Below are 17,092 nucleotides of genomic sequence, written 5' to 3' on the forward strand. Positions count from 1 at the left end.
TGTTCTGGAGGTACTAACCAGTATAGAACGAGCAAGGAAAAAAATAAGTTTAGAATAAAAAGGAACAGAAAAAGAACCATTTTTCTCAGATGGTGACTGTCTACACAGACACCTAGAAGATTATGCAAATTATTAGAGTTAACAAAATTAGCATGATGATTGACTATAATAACCAAGAATTATCATTTCTAGGCACCAGTGACAACCAGAAAATATAATTTGAAAAAGTATTTTCAACAGTATCAAAAATAACATGCCAAGAAAGAAATCTAACAAAAGGTGTACAGTACTGCATAAAGAAAATTATACATCATTACTGAACATGACTGAAAGGAGAAACATGCCATATGCAGCAACAGGGGGACTCAGTATCAGAAAGATGTTCATTTTCCCCAACGTATCTATAAATTTGATACTATTCCACTAAAACTCTTATCAGGACTTTTCTTAGTTTGACAAATGGCTTCTAAAAGTTGTGAAGGACTGAAGACCCAAGGACCTCCACACGCCTGTAGGAGAACAAAGTATGAATACACATCACACCTGAAATGAAGATTTGTTATTTAAAAAAAAAAAAAAAAGGCACAATCATCAAGATAAGTTGATATAAAGGCTGAGGTAAGCAAACCAACAGGAGAGAGCCCTAAGGAAAAAAAAAATCCCACATATATGGAAACTTGATATTTGACACTGGACTTTGGGTACCAGCACAATGGTTATCCATGTAATCATCCATATGAGTAAATTAAAAATGGGATCTTTACCTCAAAACATAAGTAAAAATCAATTCTTCAATGAATAAGGATGTAAAGGTACAAAGCAAAGCTTGGAAATGTAGGCATGTATTTGTATGACTTTAGTATGGAGTAATGGCACTACTTATACAAAGCTGAAAAACAAATGTAATTCTTCGCATTTTTCTTTTCTTTTTTTTTTTGAAGATTTTATTTATTTATTTGACAGAGATCACAAGTAGGCAGAGAAGCAGGCCGAGAGAGAGAGGGAAGCAGGCTCCCTGCCGAGCAGAGAGCCCGATGCAGGGGCCTGATCTCAGGACTCTGAGATACCATGACCCAAGCCGAAGGCAGAGGCTTAACCCACTGAGCCACCCAGGTGCCCCATACTTCTGCATTTCACAAGAGCTACAATCGCATGTAGGAAAACTATAAAGAAGTGAACGTGAATGATGAAATACTTCATTCAGGGTTGTGGGTCCCTCTGGGGAAGGAAAGTACGCAGGGCATGTCACCTGTATTTGCTTTTTTTTTCAGCTGGATGATGGTTTCATGGCATTTATCATTATTATTTATGCTGGACACTTTTTTGCATGTTGGGATACTTTTACAGTGAAGAAAAAAGATGCAGACTTAAGGACACCAATTTCCAGCACAGCCTGAAGGATGAGAGTACTCATTTCTTTCTAATTTTTTTTTTCAATTGGATTCCTGAAGTCATTGAAAGAAAAAAGATTAAAGACCATTCCATTTGGCTCTGGATGTTTTTTAAACATCAAAGCCATGGATAGGGAAGAGAAGTGGGTTCTTCCTGACCTGGGAATTTTACCAGTCCAAATTCCTATCCATTCTTCTACAAAAATCTTCAGCAAAGGCCCCAAACTCCTAGGAATAACTGCCAGTGTTTAATCTAGACAGAATATAGTTTGGAAGGTTTTATAAGAATGTTGTATTTGAGCAAAAACTCCAACCCCTTGGCTTCTAAAAGACAAATTCTTCAGTAATATTTTACTTTCATTTCAAACACAAGGTCATCTGTTAAGGGAACAGGTTTTGGGGGTAATCTCAAAGGGCACATGTTATATTACAGAGGAGAGACACAGAAAGAGGACCTAGAGGAGAACCGACACCCGCCCCCCCCCCCCGCCCCCGCCAAATCCTCAACTCCTAAGAGGAATTTCTGCAGAAGTCTTTCTCATGTTCACACATGGATCTCAAAGAGCATCCATTCCAAATGTTTTGGAGACCAGGATGTTATTTTAGACAGAAGATAGGCAAAATGTTTTCTGACCAAACATGGAAACAGAGTTTCAACACAGAATAGAAAGGCAAGGGATGCCTGGGTGGCTCAGTCAGTTAAGTGTCTGCCTTCAGTTCAGATCATGATCCCAGAGTCCTGGGATCAAGTCCAGCATTGGGCTCCTTGCTCAGCAGGGAGCCTGTTTCTCCCTCCGCCTACAGCACCCCCTACTTGTGCTCTCTGACAAATAAAAAAAAATCTAAACAAACAAAAAGAATAGAAAGGCAAACAAACTCTTCAATTTCTCTCAAAAACAGTGATTATCTTGAATGCTCCTTCACAGCTTTCAATACCTTAATCAGCTCTTTTTCTCTGTGGAGGTCCTCGTGAAGTTCTGGAAGAGGGTCTCTACTTTGTGCCTTTAAAACTTGCAGCCTGCTTTTCAACTCCTTGATTTTCTTTTCACACTGGTCCCAGGTCTATTTGAAAACAGTATTAAAATTGGTAAGCACTTTGCTTTTTAAGAACGAATTGTAGAAACAGCATAACTCATTTAATCCACTCCAACAAATGTGTTTTTGTAAATCACAGAGAAACCCAATTCCTGGTCTTGAGCAGCCTGGTCTAAAAGCAGAATTATCTCTGGCGCAGCTTTATGTGTGGCTTATTTCAACTACTGAGTTGACTGGCTTTTGCCTAGAAATAGTTCTTCTTCCTTCCCTATATCCTCGATCTATCCAATCTTATTTCTAGTTCAGTTCTGGGAAAATTCACATTTTGGGGGAGTGGAATTCACATTTAAAAGACTACTGTTAAGGGTTAATTTTTAACATGGACAGTCTTGGGCAGACCCTGTAATAGCAGCATAAACCAAAAGCACTCAACCACTTGTCTTGCCTTTTCTTGTCATCCCTCCGCTCTTTCTTTCTCGAAGGAGTCTGGCTTCAGTGGCCCTTTCACAGTGAAACTTCACTCAACATTTCTCACCACTGATTGCCACCTTCTGCTTAAAGCACTTTACAGTTTACAAAGCCCTCTCAGCTTCATTATCTCATTGTAATTATAATAATCTTAGAAGACACACAGGGTTTTACAGGCTCAGAGAAAACTTGCCAAGGACAAGCAGTTAGAAGCAGACCAGTCAAGGGATGACCTAAGGATGAAGTCCAGCTCCCAATCCCACCCCTGCAATGCCATTCTTTTACACCATCTCTCTTCCTTTAACCTTATATGACTGAGAAAACAGGTGCCCACATTTCCAAGTTCAAATTTATAATGGATTCATTGAGGTAAGGTTCTAGTCCTAAGGTTACTAAAAGTAGACAAACATAAAGTCAAACACTATCTTACTCCTCAGTACACCTGATACCTAAATACGCTTGGGTTGGCCCTATTCTACAGTTAACACAGAATTCGCAGAAGGGAAAGCCACTTGTCTAGCAATGTCAACTCTCTGGAACACGACCAAGAGGACAGTGGAGAGAGAAACAAAACTGAGTCCTTATTTCTCCCTCCAAACCATTAGCTACGTTTCCCACCATGTTTTACAACGAGCCAGTGCTCGACAAATACTTGCTAGTTAACGAATTTCTCACAGCCCATATACCTAATAAAATTCAGATACTTTATGCATAGGAGAGATGTTCAGGCCCTGAATCAGCACACATTTATTCTTTACTCAGAACTATCTCTGAGAAGCTTGGTTATTTGGTTTTGGTACATGCACAAATGATCAGGGAGGTGTAAGGAGTAGGTATGCTCAGAGAAACAAAAATTAAACAGACCACTTTAAATAATGTTTAGAGAAGAAGAGAAAAGAAAAACAATAAAAAACACAAAATTACTCAAGAGAGCATACTTGTATAGGGCCTTAGGTTCAAAGCCACTCAGAGTCCTTAAGAACACTGTGGTATATTTTAGCGTACAAAATAATTATTTTTCAAACAATGACACAGAATAAAACATTTTAGTTCTTAAAAATACAGTTATAAGTTATCTGGGAAATTCTTACATGTGCTTACATGGAAAAGCACATTCTCTGATGACAGAAGAGGAAGGATCATCACTGTGTCTATTCTCATATGCTATACCCAAAGACAGACCACATGTGGAACATGAGCTTTGTATACAGAACTTTCATGGAACACGATTAGGCTTCCTGTTTTGTAAAAGCAGATATAAAATAGAACCTCAAGTACTTATATATGTAACACTGAGCTTTTTCAATGATCTATTATTGAAAAATTATTATTTTTATTTTTTACGTTTATTATTATTTTACATTAACTGGCATGATTCACGGATTAGCAGGACTCAAGGTCCCTTAGAAAACCTACAGTACTGTGATTTCCTAAAATCATGCCCACTTTTGCACAGCAAACAAAAACTCTATGTGCTGCATTTGAATATCCTGAAGAGTAAATGGTGAGTTTACCTCCACATTGCTCTGCAACTGTTTAATCAGCATTTCTACTCGGAGTTTAGTGTCCTTCCAGGTGTCCCCAAGTTGACTGATTTTCTTGTCAATCAACTCTTTAGTCTCCAGGCTAGTTGTGTTCCGTAACTTCTCCCCAGCTTCTAAGGTTAGTTCAAAGGTAGTTTGCCGTCTCTGAAAATGAATTTCTTTACTCTAAAGAGAAAAAAAAGCGATTTTCCTTAAACCTCTGATATGATCAAAACGCGACTGTATGCATTCCCTTCCGAGCTTTTCCTACTACTAAATGTTAAGTTAGATATACATTAGGCAAATCTGATTAGAATGTGTTCACACGTACACACACACACATCTAAGGCTAATGTTTTACACTACGACATAGTACACCAAATAATGTGTTCTTAAGTAATATTCAATATTTGTTAAGAGATAACATTCTTAGTTTAACGACCAGAAGCATAGAGAAATAAAAAATATACTGCAAGGATTAAGAGCCTATAAGATAAATGGATCTGAAAGTATTAAGAAAGTAAGTGGGAAATCAGACCTGAAATTAAGAGCATATACCCATTACCACTGTATGAGTCAGCTTATCCTAACCCACAAAAACAGAACGTGCTCACAATGCTGAACAGATATAAAAGGAGAGAACAAATGAAAAAAGGTAAAATATAGAAAATATACACTTAAGCTTATTACGGGCACATAAACATAAGCATCAATATATGCGTTAAAGGGAAAGCTTTAAAACAGTCCATTTGAATATCACGCTGGCTCTTCTTTAAATGGACTGAAACTATGTACTTACACTACAAAAATGTAGCAAAAGGTTTTAAACTGACTCCTACTTCCAAAAACATTTGGTTTCAGGAGGAAAAAAAAAATTAGTTTTTTTTTCCTATTCTAGATATGATTTCCTTCACCTTCAAATTTCTCAAGGGAGACATAATTGTGGGCATTTTCCAAAATGGAAACAGAGCACTGATTTGCAAAGGTATTTCTGAGAATACTCGATATAACCCAATGCAGAGGAGAAAAGCAGACTGTACTCTTAGGAACAGACAAAAAAGAGAAAATGCAACTCCATGAAGATACAGGCACTCCATACTTGTCTTTCCAGCATCCGCAATGCTTGACATAGCCAAATAAGTAGAATCCCTTAGCCATTTTAAGCTTCTGAAAAGATCTGCTTTTTCTCTAGTCTTCCCTGACTTGGTCAACAGCACACCATTCACCAAAGTGCTCAAGCTAAAACCCTACAGCAAGTCTATGGCCCTACCACCCTGAATACACCCTATCTCATCTGATCTTGGAAGATAAGCAGGGTAGGGATGGTCAGTACTTGCATGGGAAACATATCCTTTTTTTTTTTTTTTTAAAGATTTTATTTATTCATTTGACAGACAGAGATCACAAGCAGGCAGAAGAGGAAGCAGGCTCCCCGCTGAGCAGAGAGCCCAATGCCAGGCTCGATCCCAGGACCCCGAGATCACGATCTGAGCCGAAGGCAGAGGCTTTAACCCACTGAGCCACCCAGGCGCCCCAAACGTATCCTTTTTTATCTTTACTATGATCATCCTTTTCTTATCCATTGTCACAACTATCCAAGACTACAGAAAAGGCCTCCTAACTGGTTATGGCCAACTCTATTTTTCACAAAATGCCCGCAACAATATTCCCAGTCCAGCGTGCTAGTCTAGAACCTTGCCACTCCCATCAAGCAGTGGTGTCTCAGCCGCCTCTGCTGTTGATCCTGTGTGAGCATGTGTGATGGCCTTGATTAACAAAGGATGGCAGAAGTGACTTCTGTGACTTCTGAGGCTAGGTCTAGAAGGTGATACAGCTTCTCCCTGGATCTTTCTTGGGACATGTATCTTTGAAGCCATTGAGCTGCCATGTAAAAGTCTGGCTACCAGAAGCCTCCATGTGGGGAGACCACAAGAGAATGATGCTGTTTGAGTATTTCTGGCTTAAGTGCTAGACAGGAGAGTGAATGAGCCTTCAGATGAGCCCAGCCCCCACCACCATCTACTGAACATCCCTGAGAGACAAGCAAGAACCACCTTACGGAGCCTTGTCAACCCCCAAAACTGTGAGAGATGATGATCCATGGTTGTCGTTACCAAGAAGAAACACGTTAACACCCTGGGATTCCTGCCTCTCCTCTAGCTCCTCTATAGTCTGTTGTCCCTGACAGCAGCCAGAGGGTCTTCAAAAAATACAAGTGCCCCCTCTTGCAAATGAAACTCTTCAAAGGCTTCCTGTTACAGCAAGACTGTAACTGGGCTACCATACTTCAAGGTGCTCCCCCCTGCCCCACTCTCAAAGTCACTCCCTCCCGGGGCTGCCTCACTGGCCGTGCTCCACTCACAGTAGCCTTACTTCTGTTCCCCTGCCTTGTGAAGCTTGTTCCCATCTTGGGCACTTTGGGTAAGACATCCCTTTTGTCTGAAAGGCTCTTTCCCCAGATTTTTGCACGGACAGCTCCCTCTCCTCTTTCAGGTTCCAGTTTAAATGTCGTGTTCCTGGAGATCACCCAACCGAAAGGAGCCACCCGGCCCCTCCATTACCGGTCCTGTTTTAATTATCTACATATGCCTTATTGCCATCTGGTATTTTTTTGTTTATGGATTTGTCTGATTTCCCTGACCAATCAGACGAATTAGCATTTCCTTGTTTACTGATTTGTTTGACTGCATGCTTGAGAGCCAGGCTCTTTTCTTTGTCCACACTGACTTGGCACAGAGCAGGTACTCAATTGATACTTGGTGACCAGATAAATGAATGGGGACAGCAAGGATTTCAGAAGGACAGTGTTTATTTTAGCTATGTCTCTACAGTGAGGAGTGGTTCTCTAGCTAAATGGAACATGTTTTGGAGACTGCCAACTAACTAGTATAAACCAAGGCGCATCGAACAGCCCTCTGATTGAAAACTCTGTTGCGTAAGAGCACACGCATCTGGACAAGCACTGAGTAATACATGGAATTGCTGAATCACTATATTGTACTCCTGAAACCAATATAACACCATATGTTAACTGCATTGGAATTAAAATAAAATAAAAAAGATAAAAGAAAAAAAAAACTTGGTTGCCTACATGAAGTTGCCCTTCCAGAATAAGCAGGAGCGTCCTTATAAATTAAGCTCTGGGGGTCAAGTGATTCACCAGCCCATACCTTAGAAGCTTGGGTGGTGTGAATCTGTCACCTTAAACTTCTCCCACCCTACCCCACCCTTCTCTACCCCATCCCTCCCCCCACAGCCCAAGAAAGCCTCACTATTTCAGGATGGATAGAGAAGATTGGGTTTCTGACACCACCAGGCTGGGGACAAGGCTGGAGAGGGTCATAGTGACCCGACTGGTCTTCCCACATGCAGAGAGTACACGTAAACCACAACAGAAAACCTGAGGTGGAGGGAACATTTTCCAAACAGCGACCACCCTGCAAGTCCTCACACCACGACTGTGCATGTACTACCTTCAGCTCACGGATCAGCCTTCTGGTTTGGTGGAGGCTGTGACAGTCCCAGCCCTTCAAGGCAGACAGCAGGTGGCAGGTATTGTTGAGGAAGCGGAGCAAGTCCTCTGTGGTGGTGGTGAAGTACCGCCATTGCCCCACCAGCCCATTGATGTCACTCTTTCTCTGCCGGACGCGCTGGGCGGCGCTCTGCCACCAGTCCTTCAGTTTTGTGAACTTTGAAATAAATTCCGATCTTGGGAAAAACAAATGGTCAGAGAATCTGGACATTAGCACACAGAAAAAAATCACTATCGACACATAACAGAAACTCATGTTTGCCATTTATGTGCACAATTTACGTGGGGAAAAAAAAAAACCTTAAAATCTGAGTGCATTTATTTTAAGTGTGTTGGGAAACTTAGGCAGGGGCAGCAAAAAAGGCATTTAGCAGGAGATATTTGCGGAAGTCTTGGTATTTTGCCAGCATGCTCAATTGCATCCCCTAAACTTAAGCTGTTTTAACTTACATTATGCCAAAAGCTGTATGGAAAACAGAGTATCAGACCAACGGGAAATGACGACAGGGACTGTGCAACGTTACCCATTACCTGAAGGTTGTACTTGACAAAATTTCAGCAATAAAGAATATGCTTTCCGCAACTCCTCACCTAGTTCTTTTCCAGATAAATAACACCCACCACATGATAAATAAGGCCTTTTATTTATTATAGGAAAAGTCATGTTTTGCTGTACCAATCTAATCAGAACTAGTTTATTGTCCTGGAATAAGAATCTAGCCTGAATTTATAACCAGAGCTACGAAGAAATGCACTTTATATTTCTTAGTTATGCTCAAAGGAAAAATCAGAGGTCTACGGTATTGATGGGGAGGAAAAGCAATAGCGGTCATCAGGACACTCAGAGGAGCCCCGAAGAGAGCTCGCCCACCGCGTGTAACTGCTGTGTGAGCAGGTTCAGCTGAGGCTCCGCTCAGCCTGACCAACGCTAACGCCACGTAATGTAGCACAGAGAGAAATCCCTTCTCTGACAACTCTGTGACACAACTACCTGCTGGGAAGAGCAGCACCTTAAGAATTCCTTTTTAAATAGCAAAATGTCATGAGGCTATAGGCAGAGAATTCTTTGGGGGTAAAAACATCATTAATGATACTTGGTGAGTGGATATTTGCAAAGCACTCATCTACTGTTGCTAATGCCACCCCCTACCGTACACACAAGTGTGAATGACCTTTCGATGGCCACAAAGCAAGTCCCCATCCTAACAGGAGACTGGCCCCATGATGGGCTATCAACCAACATGGCTGCCGGTTACTGATCTGGTCGAGACCCACGTGGTGGAAGGCCAGCTCCCACTGTGTGACCCTCCACATACACACAACCATCATAAGCCTTAGACGGCTTACCTCTTCTCTATTTCTGTTGTATCCAAGAGTTGCAAACACTGGGTGACGTAAGAATCAGCAACTGTCTGGTTTATAGAAACTTCAGCTTCTAACATCTGTATGGGAGTGAAAATAGAAGGTATCAGCTAATAGATTTCTTTTTAAGAAACCTAGAACTTGTATGTCCCATTAAAATCTAAGCTCCTATAGGACATGTGAGAAGATTGATTTTCAAATTATTGGAGCCTCACTGCAAAAAATGCTCAGCCATCATATCCACAGGTGTGTGGATATAATCTCAGAAGCAAATGGGCCTAATAATAATGACATCTAATGCCCATTTATTGGGCATTCAACACTAGTTAGGCACTGTGTAAAACATGCATGTCTCACTAATTCCTCAATCTTTAGAGGTAGGTACTATTTTTTAGAGATTTTATTTATCTGAAAGAGTGAGCAAGTGAGAGAGAGTGGGTATGAGAAGGAATGGAACAGAGGAGACGGAGAAGCAGACTCCCTGCTGAGCAGGGAGTCTGAGGTGGGGCTCCATCTCAGGACCCTGGGATCATGACTGGAGCCAAAGGCAGATGCTTAACCTACCCAGCCACCCAGGTGCTCCAGACTAAGTACTATTACAATACCCGTCTAAAGATGAGGAAACTGAGATGTAAAGAGGTTTGGTAATTTAATCAAGATCATTCAGGGTGTTTTGGTTCAATGAACTTCATTTTCACTGGAGGGCATTAATGTAACAAGCAGACTTAAATCAGTTACATTAAAAATTACAGTGACTGGGGCACCTGGGTGGCTCAGTGGGTTAAAGCCTCTGCCTTTAAGCTCAGGTCATGGTCTCAGGATCCTGGGATCGAGCCCCAAGTCGGGTTCTCTGCTCAGCGGGAAGCCTGCTTCCTCCTCTCTCTCTCTGCCTTCCTCTCTGTCTACTTTGATCTCGGTCTATGAAATAAATAAATAAATAAAAATCTTAAAAAAAAAAAAATTACAGTGACCTAATCATGCATACTTTCAAAATCCAGTATCTGCCTATAACCACTAAGGGTACTTCCAAATGTCCATCAGCACATGCATGGGGAAATTCCCCTGTCCAATCATTAATGCTCCAATTGCAATTCTACTAGGTGCTTCAATATCTTAGAGAATTATTCAGTGCAACTGCAGAGATGAAGCTGCATTATTTCAGCCTGGTCTTGGTATGTTTGCATTCTATGGGAACCAAGTTGTGCTAGAAGCTTCCACCCACTGCAGAAAATCTAGGAGTTCTCTCATTAACAAAGTGGAGCACTAAACATGTTGAAACTTATGAAATGTGTGAGAATTTTACAATCAACTGACAAATTAATCTGCCACAAGACCGATCTTCGGTATCCAAGAGTTGACAGATTTAAAATAAAATACGGTATCTTTTCCCGACTCCTGCCCAGGGTGAGGGCACAAAGTAGCGGGAGAGCAAAGATTTACCTCATATGTTTTCTGCTGTTCCAGAAGAGCTGGGAGGCTGTCAGCAACATTCACCTTGAGTGTCTCTTCTATCTTCTCCAAAAGTTGGACCCATTTTTCGCAGCAATAAAGGAACTTTTTATTCAAGCCAGTTCCCTGCAGCTCACTGCAAAGGTTTATAAACAAACAAGAGTCATAAAACAATGTCATTCCTGAGCTTACGCTGGTCACTGCAGCTTTCACGGAAACAGAACGGTAGGGACGGGATGCTCTGACCTGCAGTGTTCCAGCGCCGTGGCCGTGGCCCGAATCCACTGCCGGTTCATGTTCTGTAACGTCTTTACGGCTATGTCACTAATTGGGAGCTTGAGGCTTACTTCATTCAAATGCTCAACAGCAAGTGACTGGGCCGTCAGTGCCAGCACGTGGTTCTATTAAAAAAAATTACATTTCAGGTTTCTGGAGGTCAATAAGCGACCTAGATGATGAAAAGAACTCAGAGATCCTGCAGACCACCCTCATCTCAACCATGAGGGAAAACTGGGGCCTAGATAGGTAAATGACTGGCCCACAGTCAAACAGCCAGTTAATGTGAGAGCTGGTGAAGCCTATCTCCCAATCCTACGGCTTTTCTAGAACAACAAGTGCACGTGTAGTCAGCACCTCAACGTCCCAGGAAACAGAAAATCATGTGAGATTATGTTTTTAAGAAAGATGGAAATTAGTTTTTTGTTTTTTTTTTTAAAGGACCCATTTAGGACCTTCAAAAGTCCCATGTAGTCTGCCAACAACTTGACCTTCAACAGATCATGTAGTTTACCCACAAAAAAATAACCCTGGTAAAGCATGGTACTTAAACATCCGAATTTTGATAGGACATGAAATCACAAGAATGCAAACTCAGCAAAATGTTATTTTTAAAATATTCCAGGGACAGCATCTAGGTCAATGATATGTTAAGTAAGCATCCTTCACAATATCCATGTTATCTCTACAGAACTCTGCCACAGTAATCCAGGCCAGGGTCAGCAAACTTTTTCTGTAAAGGGCTAAATCATAAATTTTGCAGCTTTTATGGGCCATCTGATCTCTGTTATAACTAGTCAGCTCTGCCCCTGCAGCATGAAAGCTCCCAAAGAGAATTAATAAATGGAGGGGCATGACTGTGTGCCAGTAACACTTTATATAATCAGGTGGGAGACAGGATCTGGACAGTGGGCCACAGTTCGCGGACTCTTGATCTAGGTTATGGATATCGGTCCTTAGGAGTCTGTAGGATCCAGAATTCTTTAATTTATGCTACTTACACTAAACTTATTAGTTTAATAAAGGAAGAAAACTACAGAATTCATTTATAGGATATTTTACTTTTGGTCTTCCAACTAACAAGAGAAATTCAATTAATCACAACAGCCAGTTCCTAGATTATTCTAGTTCACTGAAGTTAATTAGTAAAGATGTCAAAAATTTTTAAATCTACTAAATTTACCATGGCATATTACTAAAATAGATCTCTATGTTGTCATACTCTTCCAGGCCTTAGGGCAAATAAGGCCAAGAATGAATGGCATATAAATGACTGTGCTCCAGTGACGATACAAATTCTATAACTCAACTAGTCACCTTATGGTGAGTCTAAGCCCTAAGGAAACACAAATATTGGCAATACCAGGAGTAAGTCAAGGTTTTCCTCTTTTTCTTGATGGTAGAGTTTATCCAAATTCTCTTCTTCATGCATGATGAGACCTTTTAAAGATTCTAAGAGGTCCCCAAAATCCTTGAACTGTGACAGAACAAACTAGAACAAGAGAAATGTTCATTAGAAACCATTTTCATGTGCATATGTAACAGAATTATGCATAGTCTTGGAAGCGGATAGAAGCTTCAAGGTGCTTTCAACCCCCAGCAGCTCATTATCTTGACTACTCAGAGATGAATATTCAGAAGACTCCTTGTTTTCCCTCCTGCATTCATGCCTCTGGCAAAGCTCCGAACCTTCAGGGATGACTGGATCACCTGCTTGGGGCGGCCTAGAGAGGACGGTTCGTGAGTCCTCTGCTCCCTCAGTCTTGCTAGTTAAATTTGCTCTTCCTGTTGATACGGATAGGTGATACTGGAGCTCTGGGGCCTTCTGTTCTTTCTGACAGCTTGTGCACTAAAGGTTTTTCCAAAAATGAATAAAGAGTATAACAGATGGTTAAGCTTTAAGCAGTACTTCTATGACTCAAGGATCCTCTCTGGAGATCCAAATAACTATGCGATCTGAACAGTGTAAGGAATCTAATAGCTCATTTCTTCAACTAACACATTCAATGAAGAACAGGTTTGCTCATGACCTGCTCATTGCCCATGTGACTGAACGGTCATCTGAGGGCATCTTGATTCTGTAGTTTCCCTGAGGGGCCATCCATACAGCACTAAAAACTATTACTTCGCAAGATATGAGGGATTGAGGGTAGCTTGCCAATGTCCAAGACTACAACTTGAATGGAAATAGGAGATGAACCTCAAATTCATTAGCCTTCACAAGCAGCATCTTTTCCAAGTAAGCAGCCCTCTGGAGGGAATGCAGTTGTGCAGAGCGGGGCACGTGGATGCTGGACTCTGGGAGCTGCGGAAGTCGATCAAGGAGAGTGGAATTCTGGAGAAAGGCTTCTTTTGTCTCCTGTACATCATGCTGCAGTTCCTGGAGGAGAAATAGTGAACAGAAAACACTTCCACCTCCAATCGTAACACAAATTCCCATGCTCGCTACTCTGTCAACATCTAGGAGAATTTCTGCCCTAAAATTGTGGGTGTGGCTCTTTGTTAGTGTTTATTTTTTTGATGGTGTTTATTTTAATTTTTTTTAAAGATTTTATTTATTTGACAGAGTGAGATCACAAGTAGGCAGAGAGGCAGGCAGAGAGAGAGGGAGAAGCAGGCTCCCTGCTGAGCAGAGAACCCGATGCAGGGTTCGATCCCAACACCCTGGGATCATGAACTGAGGCGAAGGCAGAAGCTTAACCCACTGAGCCACCAGGTGCCCCCAATAATGTTTATTTTAAAGAGCTGAAAAAACCAAGCTTTCATTATATGAGGTGCATCAGTGGTGCTCTTCAGAAATATGTCAGTTTAGAGCTAAAACTGACAACCGATCAACAGAGTTTGGGCCTTCCAGTGTAAAGAAACTGGAGACCACCCGGGTAGATTCCTGTTTTATGTTTCTAATCATCGAACACTTCAGGGATCTGCTTCAAGGCTATTTTATGAATCAATGCAACTCTGTCCTGTGTTTGAGATTTTATGACATAAATGGGCTCATTTGCAGAGACTGTAGAATCTCATTAATCAAGCTGATTTTAGGGCTACTCTATAAATACAGTGTATGTGAATCTGTTTAAACAACAGATCAGGTAGAAGTTAATTTGAAATACAGATCATATTTGTTGGATTGTCTAAGTTGATTAATACTTTTTGATTTGACCTGTAGTATCAGAAGATACACACAATGCATCTGGCTACCCAGTTTAAAACTACAGAGTATTAACTTTCTGGGCATTCAACATTCTAACAGGATAAAATTATACAACTTTTAAATATAGTCTAAAAATCATTAGAAATGATTAGAAACCCACAGAAATGCCATATTAATGTGGCATGAGTCCATGATTATTTCTAAAGCAAGACCATAGATGTGTGAGTGTAGATGATCATACTCAGTTGAGATACTTTTGCCTTCATTGGAGACCTGGTATGAGGCTTTTGCTTTGGAGATTTACCTGTTAGACTGAAAGGGGAAACTTGAAACGAGATGCTGTCAGGTGCCCTTGACGTACTTAACCCGCTGCCTAGACTTCACCTCTGAGCCACCACCTGTCTCTCCCAACCCTGCAACACCCAGGCTCGTTTGTGTCCTACATGGGCTGCTCATGAACCTGTCCTGACCCACTTCTTTGTCCCTGTGGTCTGTCTAGTCCCTGGGTCATGGCCGTATCTGCTGGGCTGTCTTGGCCTTGGTTTTCCCAATGGGCTTTGCAACCACCTTTACATCCTGCAGGGCTGGGGTCAGGATCTCAGCCAGGTTGTTTCCAGACATGTTGATGTTTTCAAGCTCTTGGTACTTTCCTTCTTGCTGCTCCAGCCTTGCTGTAGCTTCCATGTGAGCACTGTTATAGGCCTTCCAGAGCTGGAGCAGGCTCCTGGCCTTCTGCAACTGGTCTGCAATGTCTTGGTTTACCTGGGTCCACCTGTCAGAACAACATGAACAAGGGGACCCTCAGACCACCCGTCCCACTGCAGCAAAAGCACAGTGCACACATTCTGCCGACAGGTAAATAGCAGATGGGCTGGTGAGACATAAATGACGTTTTTATTAATGTATCACCATTATGTAAACAGAAGTTCCAAATTAGGACATTTCATCAACTTTATAATTCTCAACAAAAACTACCAAATTTGTGACTGGCAAGATCTATCGTATCATGAATATCTGTTAGGCAAAGATAGAAAACGTGCTGAACTGCAGGCCTGATGAAACCTTCTCCACATGGGAGGGGCTCCTGATTTAGAGATTGGGGGGGTCATTAAGTAGGCCTTACTTAAATTGTGCTTACGCGAACCTTATTTTATTTTTGAAGATTTTATTTATTTGTCAGAGAGAATGAAAAAGAGAGAGAAAGAGATCACAAGCAGGAGTAGAGAGAAGGGCAGAGGGAGAAGCAGGCTCCACACTGAGCAGGGAGCCTGATGTGGGCCTTGATCCCAGGACCCAGGGATCATGACCTGAGCCAAAGGCAAAGGCTTAACCAAATGAGCTACCCACATGTTCCCAAATTTATTTTCTAATTACAAAAGCAACATGTCCCTTATGTAACAGCAGGAATAATGGAAATCATTTTTACTCCACATACAGACTGTAGTACCTTTCCTATATGACTTACAAATTTCCCCATGTTATTAATAAAAAATAAGGAAGTCTTATTTAAAATGGCCATATATAGTAGTCTTTAAATGGTCTGGTTTTTGTTTAATTACCAAAATTGAGATTAATGTGGATACTAAAGTAATTTTCAATTTTTGCTTTCAAATCTAATGCTCAGATACAACTTTGTTCAAAAGGCCTTTTTCTGTATTTCAAGACACTGGCCTTAAACTAGATTTATGAGAGAATTACTCTAGTCAAGGAATAAAAATATGTAAATATTTTTAAGGTTATAGGTATATATATATGGTCAAACTAGCTTTCTGAAAGCATTGTAATATTTACATTTTTACCTGAAGCACATGAAAATGCTTGTTTCAGAATATCCTTAACCCTGCTAAACAGATGGAAAAGGGGAAAAATGGCACAACTGCTTCATTTTTATGGATTTCAAAAATCTTAGTGGAACAGTGTTGTTGTTGCTGTTGTTTAAGATTTTATTTATTTGCGAGAGATCGAGTGAGCACAAGCAGGGGGAACACCAGGCAGGGGGAGAAGCAGGCTCCCTGCTGAGCAGGAAGCCCAATGTGGGGCTCAATCCCAGGACCTCAGGATCTGACCTAAGCAGAAGGGAGACACTTATCCAGCTGAGCCACCCAGGAATCCCAGAATATATTTTTTTGTGTTTTTTAAAAAAGATTATTTATTTATTTGAGAGAGAGAGAGAGAGCATGAGAGGGGACAGGTCAGAGGGAGAAAAAGACTCCCCGCCGAGCAGGGAGCCCAATGTGGGACTCAGTCCCAGGACTCCAGGACCATGACCCGAGCCAAAGGTAGTGGCCCAACCAACTGAGCCAACCAGAATAGTTTTCTCTTAACAATATTTTTTTCCCAATTATAAATACAACATACACTCCTTATAAAATAAAAACAAAACCCCACAAAACATGTATGTTTAAATCTATCCCTACATCTGTATCTAGCTTATCTACCTACCTTCCTACCTACATACTTGCCTACCTATCTATAAAGAGAAGGTAACAAAACCACCTGACAGCTCATTAATGTACAGATAATGATCATGAGCACTTTGGTGCTATTTTTCTGCAACCTTTTCCAACAAGCCTTCTGGTGCATTCTTGTGCCAACAATGTAACAAGTGGCAACAGCTGAATCCGTTTACAGCAAACCCCACTGTCCTGTTTCAAGGGCGGCCCCGATACCAGAAGTGGCATCAGATATGCATCTATGTGCCTCCTTTCTCTCCCTCCTTCCCTTCTCCCAGTAAGGACTGGATCGTGAGTTGAGGGTGCCACTGAGGGGTATATAAATTTGATGCCCCTTGTTCAACACTTGTTCAGAGTAGATTTCCAGAGATGCTGACTCTGCATGGAGGAAGGATAGAGAAGGGCACGGAGGGTAGCTCACATGTCTTTGTCATCAGAGCAAATTATCTTTA

At 41.3% G+C, this 17,092-nt stretch overlaps 1 protein-coding gene across 1 annotated transcript in view; it reads right to left on the reverse strand.

Moving 5' to 3' along the window:
- Positions 1-17,092, reverse strand: part of SYNE2 (spectrin repeat containing nuclear envelope protein 2) — a 332,142-nt gene that overhangs the window by 46,304 nt on the left and 268,746 nt on the right. The window contains 9 exon segments of the mRNA XM_032875225.1: positions 2,328-2,453; positions 4,409-4,603; positions 7,891-8,125; positions 9,297-9,391; positions 10,752-10,896; positions 11,007-11,161; positions 12,400-12,528; positions 13,237-13,416; positions 14,755-14,959. Coding sequence (XP_032731116.1) covers positions 2,328-2,453; positions 4,409-4,603; positions 7,891-8,125; positions 9,297-9,391; positions 10,752-10,896; positions 11,007-11,161; positions 12,400-12,528; positions 13,237-13,416; positions 14,755-14,959 — 1,465 coding nt within the window.

The sequence above is a fragment of the Lontra canadensis genome, unplaced genomic scaffold, assembly GCF_010015895.1.
Source record: "Lontra canadensis isolate GAN:19392208 unplaced genomic scaffold, GSC_riverotter_1.0 scaffold55, whole genome shotgun sequence".
NCBI lineage: Eukaryota > Metazoa > Chordata > Mammalia > Carnivora > Mustelidae > Lontra > Lontra canadensis.